The sequence below is a fragment of the Fundulus heteroclitus genome, unplaced genomic scaffold (assembly GCF_011125445.2).
Source record: "Fundulus heteroclitus isolate FHET01 unplaced genomic scaffold, MU-UCD_Fhet_4.1 scaffold_100, whole genome shotgun sequence".
Lineage (NCBI taxonomy): Eukaryota > Metazoa > Chordata > Actinopteri > Cyprinodontiformes > Fundulidae > Fundulus > Fundulus heteroclitus.
This window is the reverse complement of record NW_023396466.1, coordinates 407489-430074: the sequence shown is the minus strand read 5'-3', so window position 1 is coordinate 430074 and position 22586 is coordinate 407489. Positions and strand designations below refer to the sequence as shown.

Below are 22586 nucleotides of genomic sequence, written 5' to 3'. Positions count from 1 at the left end.
TAAAATGTATTGATAATTGTGCATCGTTTTACTTTCACATTACAGTATTGCACTACTTTGTGTTGCTCTACCACATAAAATCCTAGTAAAATATATAGAAGTTTGCTCCTGTAACGTGACAAAATGCGAATAATGTTCAAGGGGTGTGAAAACTTTTGCAATGCACTGCATCTTCCTAGAAGTACTGTTTATTAGGGACAAAGTACATGTATATAAAAATAAATGTCCCTTTTTACTACAACATCAGTTATAAAAGCCACAATGTTTACATGTAATCAAATTATGATTTTTTTACTGCAGTATTCAAAGTAAAAGTCAACTAATATAAATGTTTTACAGCGATAACAAACCATATAGTCACCACATGTGAGAGAAAGGTTATGAAACTTGTTAAAACTGAAAACCTCAATAGGAATCAAAATATAGCAACACTCACAAATTCATTAATTTATGCATTTGAGTCCTTAAAATAAGTGCAAAAACAGTGGCAGAAGGAGTAGGAATACTGCAACAGAAAACTGTGCACCCTGCCGTTAAATCGTTGTCAGCTTGTATTCTCCATTTGGCCATAAAGCCGGTCTAAATGAGGGAGAGTATAAAAAGCGTATAAACTACAAGACAAGATAAGGCAATGCCAACAAGTAAAACAATTGCACTTATGTGTCTATAAAATGCTATAAAATAAGATTTCCTGCAGAGTCTGACACTTTTTTTTGCTGCAAATTTATTTTGAGAAGCAGATATTTGATCAAATCTTCCAGTTACCGGACTCGGGTGCAGTTAATTTGAACACTTTTAGCAAAGAAAAGAAAAGAAAAAACATTGTATAAATAATAAGATTTAATTGGAGTGGAAGTCTTTTTGGCTTCAATTCCAGAGGTTCTTCCGCTTGTCGGAGAAGGGGACGCCTCACACGAGGATGCAACAAAGAGAGGGAATAAGTGGCATGATCAATGGCTGCTCCACCCTCTCCAAACTAAGGAGATAAAGATGAGCAAGCTGGGTGATCACACTTGATTCTTAAATTGTAAAGTACTTTACAGAATGATGCCCAGTTTACAGTATGCATCATATGCACTTGGTTAATGAAGAAGTTTATTACACTCATGCTAAGTTGACACTTCAATGACTGTGTGTGGCTTATGGTTTTAAGAACTCTTGGTGAATTATTTAGAAACTATTATGATATATTGATGGGGCTTTTTTTAGGAAAACACATTATTATTATTATTATCAGAAGGAGCACATATTTGAATGTTGAATTTAAATGTTAGCTCTTATAAAAAATATATGGAAAAAATTAACATGCATCCATATTTAAACAAAAAAGAAAAAACACCTTTAAACTTTTAGGATTTCTTTGTAATTGTTTTGTAACTCACATAAGCTTTGAAAGAAAGTAGTACGCAAAAGTGTCATGAAAAATACAATTTTGTATTGCAAAAGTATTACCTTTATGGCATTTGTTTCTTTATCTTTCTTCTGTGTGATATTAAATAAAAAACACATCTGAAAAATTAAGCTTTCAATCGCTTGCTTTCTTTTTCTGTTTGGGAAAAAAACCAATAAAATTATTGCTGTGTAATTGTAATAAACTGCATTATGTTGGTTTATGCTGCTGTCAATTCCTAGTTTTATAAATATAATAATCAGCTTATGGTATTAATATATTTGACGCTATTTTTAAATTTTCAAGCATGTATTTTCATAATTTTGATAACTGTGGACATTGTAGAGTTAAAACTTCGCCATAAGTCTAATTTAAAAACGGCATTCAATACAAAAAAACATTAAGGCAGGTACAATATTGGTACTTTTAGCAGCGTAGGTTGATGGAAAATGACATTGGCATTTCCATAAAGCTTGTCAGCAGAGGGAAGCGTGAAGTGCTCTAGAATTCCCTCCCATATCGTTAGGCTGACTTTGGGCTTGATAAAACAGAGTGAAACAACACACATGCCACCCCCAAATCGCCACTGCCTTTAGAAATATCACACTGAAGCTCAAGTAACTTGGACTGTGTGACTCTCCGCAGTTGGTTTCATCCAACAAGCCTGATGGATGCTATTGATAACGGATCTCCACCAAAGTCTTCAAGGGGCTTCGCTTCACAATAACTTGCTCTTGCAACTATTTTTAACCACACTTTTTTTCATCCACTTAACTTTCCACTTTGATTTTGCTTCTTTTGCAATAGTTGCTTCACCCTCCTTGTCAGTCACTGGCAAGAGTAAAGTCAGCATTCTTCCATATAATGATGTAGGCCATGACATGGCTATAGCATAGCACTTGTACTTCCTTGTTATTGGTTTTAGGTAATATTTAAAATTTCACAGATACTTAATCGTGGGTTTTCATAAGCTGTAAGCTATTGTAAAACGACCAAAAATAAATGCATAAAATATATTTTGCCTGTGTGTGTGTGTGTGTGTGTGTGTTATCAAGCAAATGAGTTTTGCTTTTGACAGAACTCAATTAACTTTTTAGATGAGATTTTAATTCATTGAGACACACCTGTGTAGTCACATTTTAAAAGCCAATTAGGCCCCTGTGAAAAGAAAACTAAATGTTAAGCGCTGCTGATGTATAACCATTGTGAGGGGGAAAAAAAGATAAGACAGTTATATGGCTTTGAAAGCGCGCTGTCAGTGAGGAGCGTTGCCTCCATCCACCGGCGCCGCCCGGTTTCAACCTATCACCCCCTCTGCTCTGCGCCCCTCCCGTGCTGCTGAGACTACTCCACGCATGCGACGTGATTCTCCTCTTTCAGTAAGCGACACACAAGGTAAGCTACACAAGACTTTCAAAAACATTCTTTCTGACAGTAAGTTAAGCAACACGCTGGACGATGGTGTCGCTTCGCTTTTTTGTAATATTAATAGGCGGGCTTGGTGACGACGGGTGTTCCGGCAGTGATTTTTTGGGACGAATGAAATGTTAGCTGAGCGGTTGAAAACACCAGAGGGTGCTGCTTTAGCTAGCTTTAGCAGCCGGGCTTTCAGTGAACGTATCCCCTCCCCGGCTCGACAGCTAGCTGGACTAACTCTGTGAAAACGAGACGCTGAAACCTGAGACGAGCTTCTAGTTGAAGCTGCCCTGTCTAAATTGCCACGTCGTTAATGGGTGTCCTGGCTGTGCAGCCTGCCTGCCTTGCTGCTCTTGGCTAATTTCAGCCTTTGTTTGCACAACTGAGTAAAGACCGCAAAGTGCCGGACGCTGTTATGGTTAACACTTTTAGGCGCGGTTCAAATGAACGGCGTGGAGTTAGCATCTTGGTATAACAAACACGCGTGACAGTGGCGACGTTAGCTTCTGGAAGCTAACGCAGTAAGCATTACACCTCCTAGTTGGGAGACCTAAGGAAGACATTCATATTGCATCTGACTCAAACCTATTTCTGTCACCCTAATGTCGAAAAATCCCATTTTAAACGTTAAAGTCACTTTGTAAGGAAATTTGCTAATTATTAAAAGTTTTTTTTTTCTCAAAATATGTTGTACTCGTACAATTACAGGAAAGAAAGTTGACCTTAATACAGCCCAGCAAACTGTCACCAAGACTGGTGCATGCCAGAATAATTATGGAAAGTTGAGTGGAAGGAAAAGTGGGGGAGGGTGCACGTTTGTTAGGATTGTGAAACTAAGCACGTTCAGGAACTTTGGGGAGATTTTTTTTTTCTTCGAAAGAGTGGCACTTCTTTAGAATGTGTAAGCTGGAAAATAAAACTTTCAAATGACAAGATCGTGTGGTCTGGTTAAGCCTTACAACGCGTGTCAAACTTAAGGCCTGCGGGCCGAATCCGACCCGTCAAAAGGCATAACATGTCATAAAGTAAAGGCATATATCCTTTTATAAGTGTATAAAATGGCTAAAACTGTTCATGCTGTAGCAAATGTTGATTTAAAAAAAATAAATAAAAAAATAACTAAGCTCAGAGGGGACATAGTATTTTGTGTAACTGCTCCAAGGCTTTGGAACTTGCTGCTGTTACGCGCTGTCGATTTCTAAAGCTGCTCTGAAAACCCCTTCTTTTCTCATAAGCTTTTGACGTATCATGAAAGAGCTCACCTTGTTTATTTTATTCACGCTACGACAAGTTTTGCGCGGACCAATTCAGTATATGCACGCGCGAAAGCAGCAACAAAAAAACGCGTGTTAAAGTCAAATAAATTAGATTTTTTTTTTTTTTTTTAATGTTGGCCAGGCGGTAGCGTGTGTTTGGCGAGGCAGCGCTGCGGGAAACCCTGCTTATATTCATAACACATACACACACACACACACATATATATATTGTATCTGCTACATTTCCATGCAGCACAGGAATGAGGCATCTTTTCTGATTCACGTTCACAATAACAGAACTCAACTTTTTTCTGCCACATACAATATGGCGGTGACGTTGACGTGCGAACCTGCGCCCTATGATGCGTCTACGTATATGATGTCTGTGGTCCTGCCACTAAATGTCAGTTTTTCCACTGTTTTTTTTTTTTTTTTTTTTTTTTTTTTGCAGATAAACTGTTTAGCCTAAGGGTGCTAATTTTATGCTGCTGTGAAGTTTCTTATATTTTTATGTGAACTGGAATAAAATTATTAAATCATCTGTCTTCTGTGCAGATGCAACTGGCCCTTTTAATGACTTCATGATGCCAAAGTGGCATCATAGAACTTAGTTTGAAACCCTTGCCTTATAACAACTAGGTTTCAGAGATTTTAAAAACATTGAAACCTCTGAAAAGCTGTGACTAAAAATCATTTCAAAGAAAATTACTAAATGTTGCCAGGAAATGTTTAACAATCTTGGATGAATGCTCTTTCTTTTTTCGTCTTTTTCTAATGTCTGGTAATGGACCAAGCATCCTTTTAGCCATAAGCTCACATGTATTACTGCAGGATATATAGTCACCATTAAAGACAGAGAAGGGGAATATTTTCTCTTGTGACAAAAAGGCTTTCTGCATGTTTTTTTATTTTTACCCTGAACATTACAGATGCACTTTAAATTTGCGATTAAAAACTATATCAGTTGTTGGTGGGAATCACGTCTAGCCTTGGCTGATAAAGCATAGGTTCACAAATCAAATCAGGTAATTTTAAATTAAATCTAGTTGCAGATAAATCAAACAGACCAAAGCTTCTACAGTAAGCCCCTGCTATGTTGTTGACAGCAATAAAAAAACGACATCCCAAATAATATATGGGCTATTTTTGACTAATAAGATTTGTCAAGTGTCATGCATGCATGCCCCCTTTGCATGCTAATATTATATATATTAGGACAGTAAGTTGGAATTTTATTTTGCCTGGTTGACCCGCATGGATTTTAGATCAAGATGCCACCATTTACAGAGAGCGTTGGTCAACATCGCCGTGAGGGGGAAACAGAAGCAAAGAGAGATGGGAAACATTAAAATTCACTGAGACAAGAACATCAGTGCAGTATTAAAAAAATATCACAAATGTATGTTTTCTCTGACAAAATAGAGGCCATTAGTGATCTAACTTGCAGTTAGATCACTAAGTTTCCATGTGTTCTTCCACGTTTATTCTTTTACATCAGCAAACGAGGTTAAATCGGAGGCACCCGGACTTTGCCTCCGACTTAAGGATGTTTGCTGTGGCGATGACCCGGATAACTGAGAATTTGCACAGGCGTCCTTCTGTGTGATTCACCTAAAGGAAGCACTTAACGGGAGAATATTATTTCTCCTTTTGTTCTAGAAAATGTAAATCTCTACCTCCAGCAATGGTACGGGTCATTTTACTTCCTGCGTTTAAGTGGCAAGATCGTGATTGACATGTGCACCTTGTCCCTAAAAGAATGTTTATCGTAACAAATAAAGTAATCAGACAGAAATGCTTTTCCTAACACTTTCCACCCTAAAAGACAAACTAATCCCTTTTTCCTTTGTGTACGGAACAGCCCGCCGCCCACTATGGCAGATGACGACTTCTCCACCGCAGATGCTGGGGCCTCAGCTACATTCCCGATGCAGTGCTCTGCACTGAGAAAGAACGGCTTTGTTATGCTGAAAGGACGTCCCTGTAAGATAGTTGAAATGACTACCTCCAAGACTGGAAAACACGGGCATGCCAAGGTAAAGCCTTCTTACAATCTCTCTGGGTTCTAAATGAACTTTTTTGTATTTTTTTTCTCAGGGAAGCCATATCTTAATGGATACATTTTATTCTCAGGTGCATCTTACTGGACTTGACATCTTCACTCAGAAGAAGTATGAGGATATCTGCCCCTCTACTCACAACATGGATGTTCCCAATGTGTCAAGAAAAGACTATCAGGTGAATCTACACTGTAGGAGAGGGTTACAGCTTTTATGAAGTGTTTGTGCAGAGTGCATGCAGTTGCATCAGTTGAAATGAAAATGAAGGCTAATACTATAAATATATAAATAATTAAATAAATAAGCTGGAGGCATTTGATTTAAAAAATATTTCTAAAATTACAGATGGGCCTCTGTTCGCCCCCCTCCAGAGTATGTTCTGACCGAAAGCCCCAACTTTGCTCTTTTGAGAGCAAAAACAAAACCTGAATCACACAAATAAGCACATTTTTAGTTATTCATTTGTAGGAGCTGAATTTTAGCCAGACACTTTTCTTAAGAATTTCCCTAAAACATATCCGCTCAGCCAGCATTGGCAATGATGGAGAATTCAGGAAGAATGTGGAAACATACCCCTTTATGAATAAGAAACTACAATACTACGCATCTTGGGAGAACACTTGACTCTGAAATGCCAAAGAGCCTTAGATGGCTCAGTTGTGTGCTGCCAGATATCTTTTTATTACATAAGAGCTAATTGAGAGTTACCGGTTTGGTCATATAATCACCATAACTTAGGGTTAAATGATCCCTGACCGCATGTTTTTAACTGCTTGTATGTGCTTTCCTGGCTCCTTGTATGCTTTTCCTGGTGGCAAATTTTAGGTAATTGACGTCTCAGATGGTTTCCTGGCTCTGATGCATGACAATGGAGACATGCGGGAGGACCTCAAAGTGCCAGATGGTGAGCTGGGCAAAGAAATCGAGAAAAAGTTCAGCGCTGGAGAACAGTTTATGGTAAGTTTCTATCTTCTGTGTCATGATAGGGATGGATTTTGGACCACTGCTGAATCTACTAAATCATCTACCTTTGTTAAAGGGCCATGATTTATAAACATGTTTATTAAGGCTACCTCTGGTGGCCTCGCTTCCAGGCACCAACACCCACGCTGCAAGCTTGTTTCCACACAGTCGTTCTTCATTAAGATCTGCAGAGTATATGATGCCAGTCAGAAGTTGACACACTCATGATCAGCCTGAGTGTCAGTTTCACTTTTGGCTTGTAAAGATGCATCTAAGGGTGGAGTGGTAACACAGAAATGAAATTCAATAAGTTTCATGAATTTATGGGTTTTAATACATTCCCTGAATCCACACTACATAAAAACAAACTACCAAAAAGACAGTTGTCAGAGGCACACAAAGTGAACGAGGTGAATAAGTGATTTTAAGCTGCGTGTGAATCCAATTCAGGGAATTATTTTAGCACAACAGTTTCAGAGGCAGAAAAGACTACTTTAAAACGATATTTGTTTCATATTTATTACACTGCAAAAAGGGAACTCAAAATAAGTAAAATGTTCTTGAAAGTTTTGTATTTTTCCTTGATTTGAGCAGGTAAATAAGACTATTGGCCAATGGAATAAGAGTTTAGCACTTAAAATAAGAAAAATTAATCTCCATCTTATTTCAAGTGCAGGATATCTAATTATCTTTTTTTAGGGGTAAATATACTCATCCCATTGGCGAATAGTTTTATTTAGCTGCTCAAATAAAGGAAAAATACAGCAATTTCAAGAAAATTTTACTTACTTTTAGTTCCCTTTTTGCAGTGTACCTGCTGTGTAATCCAGGACGGGATCACCGGCACTGTTGTGCATGCATGATTCATTTGGAAATGGAGTGGTGTGGTTCTGTTCTCTTTTCCGCTAACTCCCTCCAAAGTGAGGATTTCAGGACGAGGCAGCAGCAGCTGTGGTGTGCCTGTGAGACAGAGCTGAGGGAAGAAAGAACGGGGTCAGCAGCTCTCGCTGCTGCCTCAATACAGTGACTCCAGAAGGACTGGTGCTTTCACGGAAAGTCGCCACTAGCGCAGAAAAAGCCCATAGACTTGTTGTAAGTCGCTTTTTGAAAGAAAGTCGCTAAATGGACAACACCGTCTCTAGTTCTCCTTCCCTCCAGAGAGTAGCGCAGCACAGTAGCCACTAGCCAGCTACACAGCCAGGATTTTTCAGACTATAAGGCACACTTAAAATCCTTAAATCTCAAAAATTGACAATGCGCCTTATAATCCGGTGGGCCTTAGGTGTGAACATAGACAACTTAATGCACAGTGAAACAGGTATTCCAGTGTGGTTCATTTTATGAGAGGCTTGAGCAATTGTAGTTTCCTGAAGGTTTGAAATGGGGGGAAAAGCCGCCTAACATTTAGCTTCTGGAATGGCCCCAATCTCAACCATATCCAACCTTTTATGGACGAGGTTCTCAAAGTGTGTTACAACCAAACGGTTCAGCTGCATCTTTAAAGGCCCACAGTGAATATGACGTTCATGCCAAAGATGACTGTTGGTACGTTTCTGATCGGCACTGCAGATGCCCCTTGAGTGAACAAGTAATTCTTGGTCAGCTTATTAAAATAATGGCCGGCAGAAAAGCCATAACATAATGATGCAACTTCTTCTTATGTTTTCATTTCAGGTGTCTGTGTTGAAAGCCGTAGATGAGGAGCATGTAATCGGCACTAAGAACATGACTAATTAGACCATGACAGCATGACAGGAGACCTCAGCTTCCTATTGTCCTATATGGTTTTGAAGCTTCACCAAAGCTGCTGGCCTTCACCCCCCCAACCCCCTCCCCTCCCAATTTCAGCTGAAATTCTGAAAACTGGACTCAGTCGGCTTCAGCTGTACTTCAGGCTCAGGCCAGTGTGGCATCCCTCTCAGTCCTTTCAAATGTATCACAACATTCCTCTAACTGTGGAAAATTACTCTGGGGATGCTTCGTTTTTTTTTTTTTTTCACACCAGCTAGCTGACTTCAGTATCTCTGAAACCCACCTACTGTACTTTAGCTCCCTCGGACGAAACTGCATCTCCACCGTCTTTCAACTTTGCATAAACACCACATTAATCCATTAAGTCATCGAGTTATGCCTATGCACACAGTTACCACACCCCTACATTCACACGCACACAGCTCACGCCTTAGCATCTATATGTTTATGGAGGGAGCCAAGTTTTCCTTTTTTCCTGCACTCGCACTGCAGATGTGCAGGCAGGTTTTTCTACTGCATGTAGCCCAGTCCCAAGGTCAGTGTTTTCCAGCCGACAACTGTGCTGTCTCAGCAGCCCAACAGGCTGGAGCAGAGGAGGCTGGGGCGGGGCAGTTCTCTCCTCTATGCTATGAAACTTCCTTTTTCACTTGAGGCCTTCACAAGCTGACAAATATATAGACATTGTTTTGAAGGAACAAACGTGAGATCGCCTATAAATATACAACTAAATGTTAGCAAATGCTATCTAAAGCAAGCTGCAGAAGATTAGATGGGGATGGGTAGCGGGATAAAGGTGGAAACGCTAACATTTTAAGAACTGCATGAAGTTTAGGGGACGTAAGGAATATTGGGTCGCTGCTCGGTGGCTGCTGGAGTTGTAGAAAACACATTTTGTGCGGTTTGCACTCTCAGATATGACTGCACAGTGGCTCCTAGATTTGTATGAAATGATGCTGCAGTCCTTTATTCTGTTACATCACCTACACTGTTATGGATGACGGTAGACCGTAGCAGGACATGTCAGTGCTTTGCAGATAAATTGAACTTTTCTCTCTTTGTTACATTACAACCACAAGCGTTAATCTATCTTGTGGATGCTTTTTTTTTTTTGGGATGGACCAACACAAAGTAGAGCGTAATTAAAATCTGCAGACCACGAGACCAGCTTGCTAGGTTTCATGACCCTACTGAAGAAGATGGGGAAAGAGAACGGCATGATCCTGCCACCGCCGTGGTTTACAGTGGGGATAGTGCGTTCAAAGTTTTATGCAAAATGCTACGTTAGGCTGAAACCTTCTTCTTTTTTTTTTTTTTTAATAGCTCTATCAGAGTGTTTGGGGATCAGTTGAAAAACATGTCACACTATTGAGATCTTTCTTTGTAAAAGATAATAAAAGCCATGTATCCTTTCCATTCCACTGCACATTTCTGCACTGCCTTGTGTTGGTCTGTCGAATAAAACCCCAATAAAACCAAAACACTGAGGTTTGTAGTTGTAATGTGACAAAACGGACAACGCATCTGTAAAGTTTTGGCAAGGTGCTTCATCCATTTGGTTACTAAAGACCCTGCATTTCCAAGCATGTCAGATTTCCCCTACCTCCTAATAAAAAAAAAAAAAAAGAATTAATAGCTCGGGAGCACTGTAGCCTAAAGAATTGTAGTTGTTTACATTGCTCTTATAGAAAAAATAAACGTTTTGAAGACGCTCATCTTTAGGGACCGCATGTGCTCAAAAAAGACCAGTAGCTGCCACTGAGATGTGGGAATGACTAATTTTAGACTTAGGAAAGTTCTGCAGTTGCACGAGCAAGAGTAAAAGCAATACTTCAAAGTAAAGTACTTTCTAAGTTTAGTTTTTTTTTTTTTTTTAAATCCTCTTAAAAGTAAAAAAAAAAACAAACCCACACACGAAACAACGTTCATCCAGATAACCGGTTTCTGTAGCAAACTCCCTCAGTCCCGGTAGAACGGGCGAGGAAAATGTTTACATGATGTTTAATCATCAGGTCACTGCTCAAAAGCTGATCAGAAGCAGATTTCCTAAATGTGTGTAAACATGCAGATTGTAATCTGACATTTGAAGGTATTCTGTTCCGTTTTTGTTCAACAGCAGCCGGTCTGTTACCTTCGTCTGGGCTTCAGTCAGCCCCAAGCATTCAGTTTTCTTTTTTTTTAATTTCCATCAAGACGCCCAAGTTGTTTGCTGGGTCTTGTATCTTTTGTTTCTGATCATTCCAGTATATATATCTCTATTTTTCTCCTACATAGTTGTAGCTTAAGAAAATTACTTTTAATTTAAAGCACCAGTTTTATATTTGTAAATAAGTCTGAGTACTTCTTTCTTCGAGCCCTCAGTCTAAACCTACAATGGGTTGGAGTAAAATGAATAAATAGTATACGCAAGAATTGTACACGTTAATCAAGCACACTCTAGCACTTGGCGGTGCCCTATTATTTTGTTCTTTTCTAATTGCATACATGTGCCTGTACAAATATAAATGAATTTCTGGGTCTTTTAAGAATATACGTGTGTACAAATTCCCAATATCCAAGTAATTGTCGCTTCCATTTTTTTTTTTTTTACACTATATTTTCGGGGATGACTATTGTTATGGCATTTAAAGAGGAGGCGTCTCCTTTAACACATTTGTGCTCAGCTATATTTGTGTCAAAGTAGATTTTGGTTAGTTCCTGGTCCTTTCGGTTATCGGCCTCTTTCACAAAACGAGCTTCTCTCTGAGCTGACTGTTGTTCTGAAAGATAAAACACAAACACGGCATATGCTTCCAAAAAATGTGGCTCTATTATAGCTTTATTTTTTACAACCAAGACCCGAGGCGCTGGTTTCTGACCATAGCTCCATTATTTGTCGCCCTTCTCGGGTTTTGTACCGTGGCTAAATTCCGGTGTTCTGTGCTGTCTTTAGTCCACCTCAGTGTGTTTATTGGCCAGGACAAAAATCATACGACCCACTGTGGCACGGCATACTGGGCCGTTATAACACATCACCTACTGGATAAACAAAAGCCCCTTTCACAACATCCATTCGTTCCAAGTGTTTTTACGCCTCGTGTTCAATCGCTAGATCCCAATGCAGAATGGGGGGTTAAAATCATAAAGATCATAAAATAAATCATAAAAACCTTGATTTAATTAAAGCACTAAACGTGTTTGAAAAGCCTGCATGAGGGTAGTGACATAATCCCGGCTGTCGCACACGTCTCACGCATCGCTCAGGTGAATGCTGAGAGTTGGGTTACGTAATCCGGAGCTTGGTGTGTAAAGACACGGCCTGTGATCCCAACCGATCGACTTGTATGACATGAAAAGATAAAGCGTAAGAATAGCCTAATGGCTGCGCATTTATTGGGGGGCGCTGTGATCTGTTATTGGCTATAGAGAGGAACAGAAGGCATCAAAAGTGTTTTCCTGAATGGGGCAGTTCCCTTCGTTTAGTGCTTTAGTCAGCTGGTCACAAAGACGAGACTGGCCGTTCATACAGCACCTTTCAGGGCGGTCAGCTTCTTTCCACACATTTGACAGCTCATGAACAAACCCATCGAATGACACGCTGCCGGTGCAGGCTGTCACACCCTTAAGCCGGCCAAGCCTAAGTCCACCACTAAGTTCGGGGGGTCCAAATCCCATTCTTAGCGGGCAAGTTTAAGATTTCTAAACTACTGGTTCACTTGTATTACCTCTGCAGAAAGTCCCCTGCCTCTGCAGCTGCTTGCTAACGGAGCAATCGTTTGATCGGGGTGTGTTGAATCCGAGCAATGTGACTTTGGACACTAGCGGTTTAACTATAAACCGGGTTCTGAGAGATCTGTAGATCCGTTCAGTGTGTGTTGAAATATCGAAGAATGTCCATCAGTTCTACAACCCAAGCTCAGGTGGCGAGGCCATCTTACTAGTTCGCTACAAACCTCCACCATTAGGGTTTTAACTGTCTTGCTTGGCAGGTCAGAGTCTACCAGCCCGAACATTTGTGATTCCCTACGAGAAGTGTTTTGTGAAGAGGCCTACGAGGCTGTTAAGAGGACTGCTTTTGGTTCTGTTTGTGATCATTTTGCCTTCAAGTAACGATCTTTGACCAGACTCATTGGGACTAACTGGTCATGGTCCTGAGTGCAGCTTTTTTTGTCAGCGCTCTAAACTATTAGGAGATCCTCTTCTCTACCAATGCAAAAGTGAGTGAATTTTTTTTTTTTTTAGGATTTGCACAATGTTCTGTCTCAAACCTTATGGGAACTGGATTTTTTTTTCTCCTCTGGATTTTTTCATGTATTGAATATTAAAGACCTTGTTTGTTGAAGATTATCTTTTAGGTTTGGTAGAGGTACTTTTTGTGTGTAAAAACAAACTGCTTCATATGTACGTTAAGACCTTCATTATATACCACATTGTATCTGTAAGTGGGGAAAATAGGCAACCTGTATGCTGTTGTATTCTATGTGTTTGCTGATTCCAGGGGGAAATATTGCCTTTTTTGCCTCCTCTGGAAAGGAATGATATTTGGATGCCTATTTTCTGTATACCAACTGATGTTTTGCTGCTGTCCTGAAAATAGCAACTCTCTTTCTGTTTTCATTGTTTTGCTAAATAAAGTTCATTCAGATGTCCCTTTGCTTGACTGACAAATACTTTCATTCATTTTATTGCAATAGTCTTTCCCCATTTAGCTCTTTTCAAAAATGACTTGTTTTCCACCAACACTGGTAACTGTTGTTTTTCCAAAGACTACAATGTGTATTGAAGCAGAACTGATCATTTTGTTTTTTAATTTTAATTTTTTACCTTTTGTTGGAACGGACGTTTCTGTATAGTGTGGTTCTACAAAACTGATATCCAAGATGCAACATATAATTTATCATTATTGCATAGATATCAAAAATTACCATGAAACTGAAGTGAAATTTCAATGCAATCTTTTTTTTTTTCTTTTTTTTTTTTGGACAAATTTTGGATTTATCTGTACCTAAATAAGACTTGTTTGGCATGAAAAGCAACTTGAGGTTACTTTCATTTTTGAGTTGGCATTATACAAAAACAAATTGAATTTATCATAAAGCATGGGATGGACAGTTACAATTGTTTGTGTTATGAGTTTTTGTTTTGTTATTTTTTTTAAAGAAAAATATTTCCTAGTATGCCATTGGAAGGTAACTACTAAGAAGTGACAAAAACTGTCCTTTTTAAAATTAAAAACCAAAAGTTATCCTTTCTTTACGTTAGTTTATGTTTTAAAAAAAAAGTTAACACGAGGGACAGCTGAGAGCGGACGTGTCCCTCTCATACTTTTGGCAATATTTTTCTCCGGATAACAATTTAATTTTATCGTTATCTCAAGATAACAAAGAACATTTTCTCGTGATAATGGAATGATTCTTATGATAACGAGATAGTTATGTCATTATATCAAGCAAAAAACGGAAATGAAAAGATTCTTATACGTCCGCTCTCGGCTTCCGTAAATACGAGAGGCATTCCCTAAAATGGGTCAGCTACCTTTATAACCCGCAGCAGAGCCATTTTGGTCCTCGGTCCAGTTGAACAAATTTTGTTAAGAGCCACAAAAGTGACACATCTCTTTGAAGAAGAGCTTGTTTTTATAGTATGCTATAGGAAATTTGTTTACTTTTTTTTAAGCTAAAGATCAACAGTTTTTATTATTTAACCAACAGTATTATGTTTAAGTTTAATACATTTTCTTCAATTGGACATTTGATTTTTTCTAGTAAATGGCATCAAAATGATGAAAACGCAAGTCGTTTGCAACTTATTGACAAAAAGATGTAATTTATCCTTAGTAAAATACACCATTAGCTTCTTTCTTTCTGGAAATGTTATGTATATATTGCAGAAATAATGCATCCTAAAACGAGCTATTTTAAATTACCTTTACATTTAGAAACATTGACAAATCCCCCCCCCCCCCTCTGCATTTTTTGTTTTTAAGAGCCAAAGCAGAGTCTGGAGCCACAGCTTCAATACCCCTGCCCTAAAAGACTGAATGTCAGTCTAAACTTTAGTACATTCTCAGAGTTCACCAGTAGATGGCGGTTTAAAGCATCACAATGCGTTTTCAAGCGGTCTAACAGTATGTCCGCTTCTGCTGTGTATGTGCGCGCTCCGGTTTAAGCGTCAGAGTGAGGACCATTTGTAAATAAGCGAGGACATTTTGCTGGTCCTAACTTTGTACATCATTTTCAATGTTAGATTCAACTACACCCAAATTTGCCTGTGCCCGGGCATAAATGCTGGAGGAAAACTGGTTTTAAAATTCAAACAATACTAGTGGATGAAACGCGTACCATTACCTGTGAAGACACGCTGTAAAACAGGATTTATGCTCATTATAATAGAAACTCCTGTGCTTACTGCAGTTCAGAATCTTTTTCCCGGGATATGAAGAACTCTTTCAAGGCTCATGTGGAAAGTGAAGCTGGGATTGTATAGAGGATTGGACTGAGGGTATTACAAAACCATCCCACAGAAGCCTGAACTTGTTTTTCCAGACAGCAAAGCTGCTGGATTCCTCGATGATTTGTGGGAGAGATGAACCGGATTGAAAAGGCCCCATATTTGATAAGGGTTTTGTGGCAAAGGCTCATCTTATAAGTCAGGGAAAGAAGTCTTCTACACACATCAGTTGCGTACATCAACAATGAGAGGGGGGTCAAGCATAGGAAGGGCCCTTCCGTAACCGCAGGAATCTGTTTCTCGAAACAGCGTGAAACGCGGAGGCAGAGGAGATCAAAGCGCGCACGTGAACCGCGCTTTTATTGAAACTATGTGGGGATAACTAGGCTTGTCTTTGTGCATGTGTAGTGTGTGAGAGAATGACCGTAAAACATTCAGGGGAATATTACTTTTTTTGTTTTCTTATAGCTCTTTTTGACTAGCAGGTTGAAGTTAAGGGAATGTATAGGATCCAAATGAATTCCCATATCCCAATAAAATGAAACCATGTTGTCTTTGACAGCGTTCAGAGGATTGATTGAGGACAGAAGGAGGCATTTTGGGCTCCTTTCATGTGCTGTGTCCCTTTGAGACACGAGCAGATGGGGAGGTTTCTATCTGTGTTTGTGTGAAGGGTGGGAAGAGAAATGAGAATATTGGTGAAAACCATTTGATGGATGGTAATATTTTTACATAAGTGACCATTGTCACTTGACAGATTGTAGCTTCTTTTATTTATATATATATATATATATATATATATATATATATATATATATATATATATATATATATAAAACAGGACCAGTGATATTATTTTGGGAAAGGTGGTGCATGCATTTCCTTCCCAAAGTTTTCATAACTCCAACATTTTCATATTTTCTCATGATACAACAAAATTTCAACCTGAGTATTTTATTAAAATTTTGAAACACACCACCACCACATAATAGTGCATAATTGGGGAGTGGAAGGGATACTGATACATGGTTTTTCAAGTACAGATAAGAGTGGGTTTGCGTAATACCCCCCTTTCCTCTGATACCCCCAGAAATGTCTTTAGGCCAATTGCCTTTAGAAGTCCCCTTATGCCTCAGAGATTTGTAGGAAGTACATGAGAGAACAAAATATCATCATGGAGACCAAGGAACACAACAGGAGGGTTAGGATATAGAACAATATCCTGAAGTGTACCGACACCTAAAGGCCAGGAAAGGAGAGCATCCATTGGAGAAGAAGCAGCTAAGGCCCAACAGTCGCTCTGGAGAGGGCTTTGCAGGGATCAACAGCTCAGGTGGTTGTGTGTTGTGTTTTGTCAATTGTCAATTCATGTTCTCTGCAACGGCTTTCTTCTTGAAGAGCTTGTGGCGTCTGCCTGAATTAGGTGCCGGTGGGGTCTGGCCCCACCCTATGTTGCTACGTAGCTCTATGTTCACAATAATCAGTGGAACAGGATAGTTCTTTAAAGAGCAACATTGTAAAAAGACAGATTCCCTTACCAATAAAATTCTGTTATAAACATTTGTGTCTTCATATCTAAGTCTGCCAGAAAACTGACAACCTCAGTAGGCTAAATCCTCTTGAGGCGCCTTGATATTGGGGCCGGCCCACCAACATTTGTTTAAATAATGAACATCTGAAATCGCAGTGCGCATGCCCAGCACGCTGTCAGTAGATAGCGGTGGGGCACAAATTCTCTGGCCCCAAGCTTGGATCGTCCAATCAAAATACTGGAAATGCACACGCTACGTTTACGTTCTACTGGAAAGTGTGGGACCATCTAATGTTGGTTGTCCTTGCTAAGTTTTTAAAGGGTTTGTGTGAATCTTTTCTGTTCAATTAATGAACAATATGTGTGAGCCTTTATTTGTAATTTTATGTCTAAAAAAAGTACTTATTTAGCTTATATAAAGTGGCATTTCTAGTGTGTTGGTTTATGCTAATTTATCTGCTTCGTTTAAAATTTATCATAAGTCGGGTTGTATGCATCACAAAAAATGTTGTTGCTACTAATAGGTGTTGAGTTTTTGTGCCCCACTTAATTTATCATGCCAGAGACGCCACTGCTGAAGAGCGAGGAGAAGTTGTTTAGAATTAGGGAGTCCCATCTGCAGCTTGCCGCAGTCCACGTAAGGGACAGGCCAAACTTGGAAGAGACTCAACTTGGCGCTCATTCAAATGTCTCCTATTTGAGGAGGAAAACTAACATAACCCCTAACAGGAAGCATGGTGGTGGCAGCATCATGCTGTGGGGAACTGATGAGAAGATGGATGGAAGTAAATACCAAGAAGTTCTGCCCATGAACTTGTTAGAGAAGGGAGTCTCTTTTATTTATTTATTGATTTTGCCAGAGTGGGCCAAAATTGTCAAGTTCGAAAGTGCTTGGCCGGTTTTCATTAAAAACACGACAAAGTTTTGAATGTTATTAACCTGATCAACACACTGCAATATTAAGCAAAACACTAAATCAATATATGTATTTACTATGCCATTATTCACATTGGTGTCTTGGTCTGTCACTAAAATGTGACAAAGTTCACAAAACCTCCACCAATCTTTAATTTAATAATTTTGTGTAGGAAATTAAGGGGTCCTTTAACAATATTATATAGAGAGATACAGAAATATGGAGACATAGATGGCAAGTGTCCACGTAATTATATATAATACATGTATACTAAGGTTTGCTACAAAAAAACTGTTGAAAATCCATTAAATATTTTGCTTGAATATAGCGTAACAGTTCACAGCTCCAGATAAACACTTAAACTGAGCAGAGCTGTCAACCGCTTCAAGATAGCGGCCTCAAACTCATCAGCGCTCATAGGCAATAATGGTCGATGCGGGGTCTACTCTTTATAATGTCTATTCCAGAGAGTTCTACTCGACCCTGTAAGGCCATTTTTGTAGGTGTAATACATCAGCATCCTTCAGCGGACAACAAATCGCGGCAATAATAAATAAAATGGTTAGATTTGTGAAATTGTAAACCGGAAGTAGGACCTTTTTTTAGCGTTCTGCAGCAAGTACGTGACATAATTGTTCAAAAAAACGGCTTGAGAAATATGACCCAAACACAAAATGCTCCTGGACAGACTAAATAAAAAAAATGTATCTGCATTCCTAAAGACCCCGAGTAGTACACATCAAAATGTGGATGTTGCATGATAATCCCCTTCAAAGTCTCAATAGCACACGTTTGTGGTTGTAACATGAATTAATGTGAAAAGTTCAAGAAGTATGAATACTTGTGCAAGGTGTTATACAAAATTTTCATGAAAGCCAGATCTGCTGTTTTGTCTTCCTGGTAATTATATCCCCTAATAAATGCTGTCCTTTAAGGTCCAAACAATGATATTAGAGCCCAATAAGTAACTTGTGTCTTTCTTTCAGCTTTGTGATTTGGAAGTCCTTCAACAGAAGAGAAGCTGAGATGCACTGAACGGTCACATTTGTAAGAAATGCGGGCAGAGCACTGGGCTCTTCTGTTTTTGTGTGATTCAGACCGAAGGGGAGCTTTCTACTGAAGTGGCCAGATGATAACGTATTCATTTGAGAAAGGGGCTCACAGCATGCACTTTATGTATTAGTCATACTCTGACTGCTGTGAGGATGGTCTGTTGAAGTCTAGCCAATGATTTCATGGGCAAAAACATTTAGATTTGCTCATCTATGGGGTTCTTTTAGGGTTCTGGAAAGCTAAATGCTACATCTTAAAGGATTCTTAAACTATTTTCCTCAAAGCCTTGACCTAGGTGAAGCATCTTATTATTTATTTTGACAGTACGATACAAGTACCCCTTTACTAATTTCTACTTAGACTGGTTAACAATCAAGCTTGTGTTTCTGACTGGTTGTCTCGGATGAATCGGGTCTGATCCGGACTGTAACCTCCTGCTGCTGCGTATTGTTTCTGGCCATACGCTCCCCTCTGGCACAGCTTGAACTACCCTGTGTGTGTTTTGTGTGTATGCGACCCACAATGTGTGCGCGTGTATTGTCAGAGCAGGTAGTAGACTTAGTAGCTGGAATGTTCGAAGCGGGAGTCCAACATCGGAGGCTGACTGCAGCAGAAGCATAAAGAAAAGCTGGTGGGTCGGACAGATCATTATTAAACCGATGGGGGGGGTAACTTCTCATAAGCGTGGTTTTAAAAAAAAACACACACACATCGCACAGTATTTTCTTTCACTTTTGTTTTGTTTAGAAGGATTCTACAAAGAGATTTTAGGAATAAAATAATGTACATGAGAAAAACAAATATGGACTAAGATAATTAATTAAAACATTTCTGTTATGGAGTTAATTTTAATCCGTTTCAGTTTAGTCACAGATCAAACTTTTTTCTGTAACATTTGATTAGTCAGGTCGGTGCATAGCAAAGGCGATATCACAACCTGAATATCAGCTTTTTTTTTTATTCCAAAACCAGTTATGTGTGGTTTTGGTCCTTGTTCTTTTGTTCTGTCAGTGTCCCAACTGTCTCCTTTATTCCCCTTTGAGCAATGCCCCAGCATAATGCCCTACCACCACCATGCTTGACATTAGAATCAGAAAAACTTATTAATCCTGTGAAGGGCAATTCATTGTAGCGACCCGGGCAGACATACACAGAGAAAAACAGAGAGTTATGTGCTACAACCCTTTCACACACAATGGTCAGAAATACAAACACGCACTTAATTCAAGTTTAAGAATCTAATTGCAGAATAATGATTAGTTTTGATCATAGGCATGTAATAACGCCAACCCGAGGGCATTATACTAAAAGCATGTTGATAAGACATGCTTCTGATGCAAGTCTATGATCTGGCCAGTTTCTTAGTGACCCGACTTTCCCAGAGTGAGGCCCGATCTCTTTGGCGAACACGATAATTCTGGAGCACACTTTAACAAACCCGCTAAGAATCTTCACATTAAGACCAAAGGAATGCAATCTGGCAGCGGGTATATACCCGCTGCTGTCCTTTTTATGTGATAATATCTGGTGTACATCCAATTTCAATTTGTCGTCAAAACACAGTTCCCGAGCATTTGTAGTTCTTGACGAATTGCTCTTCTTCACCACTGATGGCATTAGTGTAGTGTTCTTTGGTTTAATCTCAGACATGACACCTCAAGCACATATTTTGGCCAGATAGCTCAATCTTTGTCTCTTCTGATCATTAAACGTTTCTTCAGAAACTGTTTGTCTTGTCCACGGAGGCATATGCAAGTGGTACTGGGGCTTCTGTTTGGTATTTTCTTCTCTCTCTCTCTCAAAACATTTTAAAATTAAGCTTGCTGTGACAACATTGCTTACATGGTTTTTGATATGACCATATGGGCAGTATGAAGGAAGAAACCACGTTTATATACAGGGGTTGGGGGTGGCAGGGGAAGCTCTGACAAGGCGTCCTTTAATGGCATTGTAGAACTAAAAAATTGCATATTCTACAGTATATAATATATAATATATTATATATATATATATATATATATAGTAGATATATATATTATAATATATAGATATATATATTATGGGGCCGTGGCCTAGTGGTTGAGCAGCGTGCTTGCACTCAGAGAAGGATGCAAGTACCCGGTTCGATCCCCAGCGAACTGGACTCTGGGTCCTTGAGCAGACCATTAACCTCAGATTGTCCCCGGCGCCGCCACATGGCAGCCCACTGCTCCCCAAGGGTGATGGGTTAAATGCAGAGAACAAATTTCGTTGTAAGTAGTTGTTTCAATGTATGTTTCAATCACAAAAAGACTGGTATTACTATATATAGATATATATATATACTATATAGAGAATAAAGAGTAGAGATGTTAATATATACTATAGATATATATAGGTATATAATATATACTATATATATATTATATATATATATATATATATATATAATTCGCCTTCAAAAGAATGTTTAGTCGGAAATCTCTGCTTTAGACCCATTTCGTCGACTGACATTACCAGTCAGGGGGGGTAAAGATATCACCTCAAAGCCTTGACCTGGCCATAGTTAAGTATTCTGAGGTGATGGCATCATTAAAAAACAAGTGTTTATATTTTAATCTACTTCAGATATAGTTGGATCCACAAAATATGTAAAGTTTTTCACATAAAAAAATTATCATCTCTTTGTTTATGTGAAAGTTTAAATTCTGCCCAGTGTGAATAAAATGTTGTTGCGCTGGACTTGTGGAAATTACAATAAATGATGTATCTTCTCTTTGCCTTCTGCATGTCCATTTATAGGAATTTTATGGTCTGCCAAGCCAGAAAAAAAAACAATCTCAAGGATATGCAGTTATTTCCCTCTGTTTATTTTAACGGCCCCAGCGTTGTTTGTCTCCTTGACGGAGTACGGCATGATAAGACAAGGTTGGAGCTGATTCACATTGGAAGTTTCCGTAATAGTGACCAATAGTATATAGACGCCCATTTTTCATCATTGCACCTGTGGATTGAGCTGACGTTTGCTTCAAAAAATGACAGAGAAAACGCTTGATGCTCCACAACGACCCGACGTTTGAATGCAGAACTGTGTACATGCTGGACAGCTGCCTAAACTAGATTTCCCCCAATATACATGAGCGGCAACAGTTTCATGTGTGTTTATGTATCTTCCTTTTGGGGTTTAATTGCGAGGCGACACTTTTTGCTTATGTGGATGTGTGAGCTAATGGGTATCTAATGTGGTACATTTGTTCTGTGTTTGGGACTGAAGGGGTGGGGAGCGCTTGTGAAAACAGTGTTACTCAGGGTACAGTTCCATGGATCACAGGTTAGAGCCCCGGGGGATTGTGAGATAGGCTGGGCCACTGTGGGGAGCAGATAAAGCATTTGTGTATGGTTATGGAAGAATGTTTACTGCCCGTAAGAGAGGAAAGAGGAGATGAACATTAGTGAAGTCATTGTAAAAAGCAGATAAAGCTGTTCTTCCTGTACTTACACAGCATATCTAAACTTTATACAATTATGTATCTTTCTCCTCCTTTAATAACATTCCGTTTGCCCATGGTAACGGTGCGGTCCCCTTTCCAATGCTTTTTAACTCCAACATTCAACGAAAGCATCTATATCAATAATCGACAGGATTAAAACGCTGTTTTGTTTCATGGTAAACTTTCAATAAATATGAAATGATGATTGTTACTTGTTACTTTGACTGGTTTGGACGTGTGTCATATGTTTGTTCTTACTGCGGCAGAGGAGCAGGATTCTAAGAGTAACTAAAGTGTCATCGCTAATCGCCACTGAAAGTTGTCATCATAATAGTAAGGCAGGCCCGGAACAA

The 22586-nt window shown here is 39.1% G+C and overlaps 1 protein-coding gene across 2 annotated transcripts; it reads left to right on the top strand.

Annotated features, from left to right (window-relative positions):
- The first annotated feature begins 2647 nt into the window (after positions 1-2647).
- Positions 2648-10746, top strand: eif5a2 (eukaryotic translation initiation factor 5A2). 2 transcript variants are annotated; one of them, XM_036128576.1, is made up of 5 exons: positions 2648-2785; positions 5924-6098; positions 6196-6300; positions 6948-7079; positions 8760-10746. In XM_036128576.1, exons 2-5 carry the CDS (start codon positions 5937-5939, stop codon positions 8820-8822), a joined length of 462 nt encoding a protein of 153 aa, XP_035984469.1. In that variant the 5' UTR covers positions 2648-2785; positions 5924-5936; the 3' UTR covers positions 8823-10746. The 2 variants fall into 2 exon arrangements, with proteins under 2 accessions (XP_035984469.1, XP_035984468.1); XM_036128575.1 differs by lacking the exon at positions 2648-2785 and adding an exon at positions 2788-2824 and having other exon boundaries at positions 8760-8881.
- Positions 10747-22586: the final 11840 nt, after the last annotated feature.

Coding starts and splice junctions, on each gene's coding strand:
- eif5a2 (XM_036128576.1), top strand. CDS start 5,937: ATGGCAGATGACGACTTCTCCACCGCAGATGCTGGGGCCTCAGCTACA. Junction 6,301..6,947: donor TGTCAAGAAAAGACTATCAG/GTGAATCTACAC, acceptor GGCAAATTTTAG/GTAATTGACGTCTCAGATGG. Junction 7,080..8,759: donor GCGCTGGAGAACAGTTTATG/GTAAGTTTCTAT, acceptor TTTTCATTTCAG/GTGTCTGTGTTGAAAGCCGT.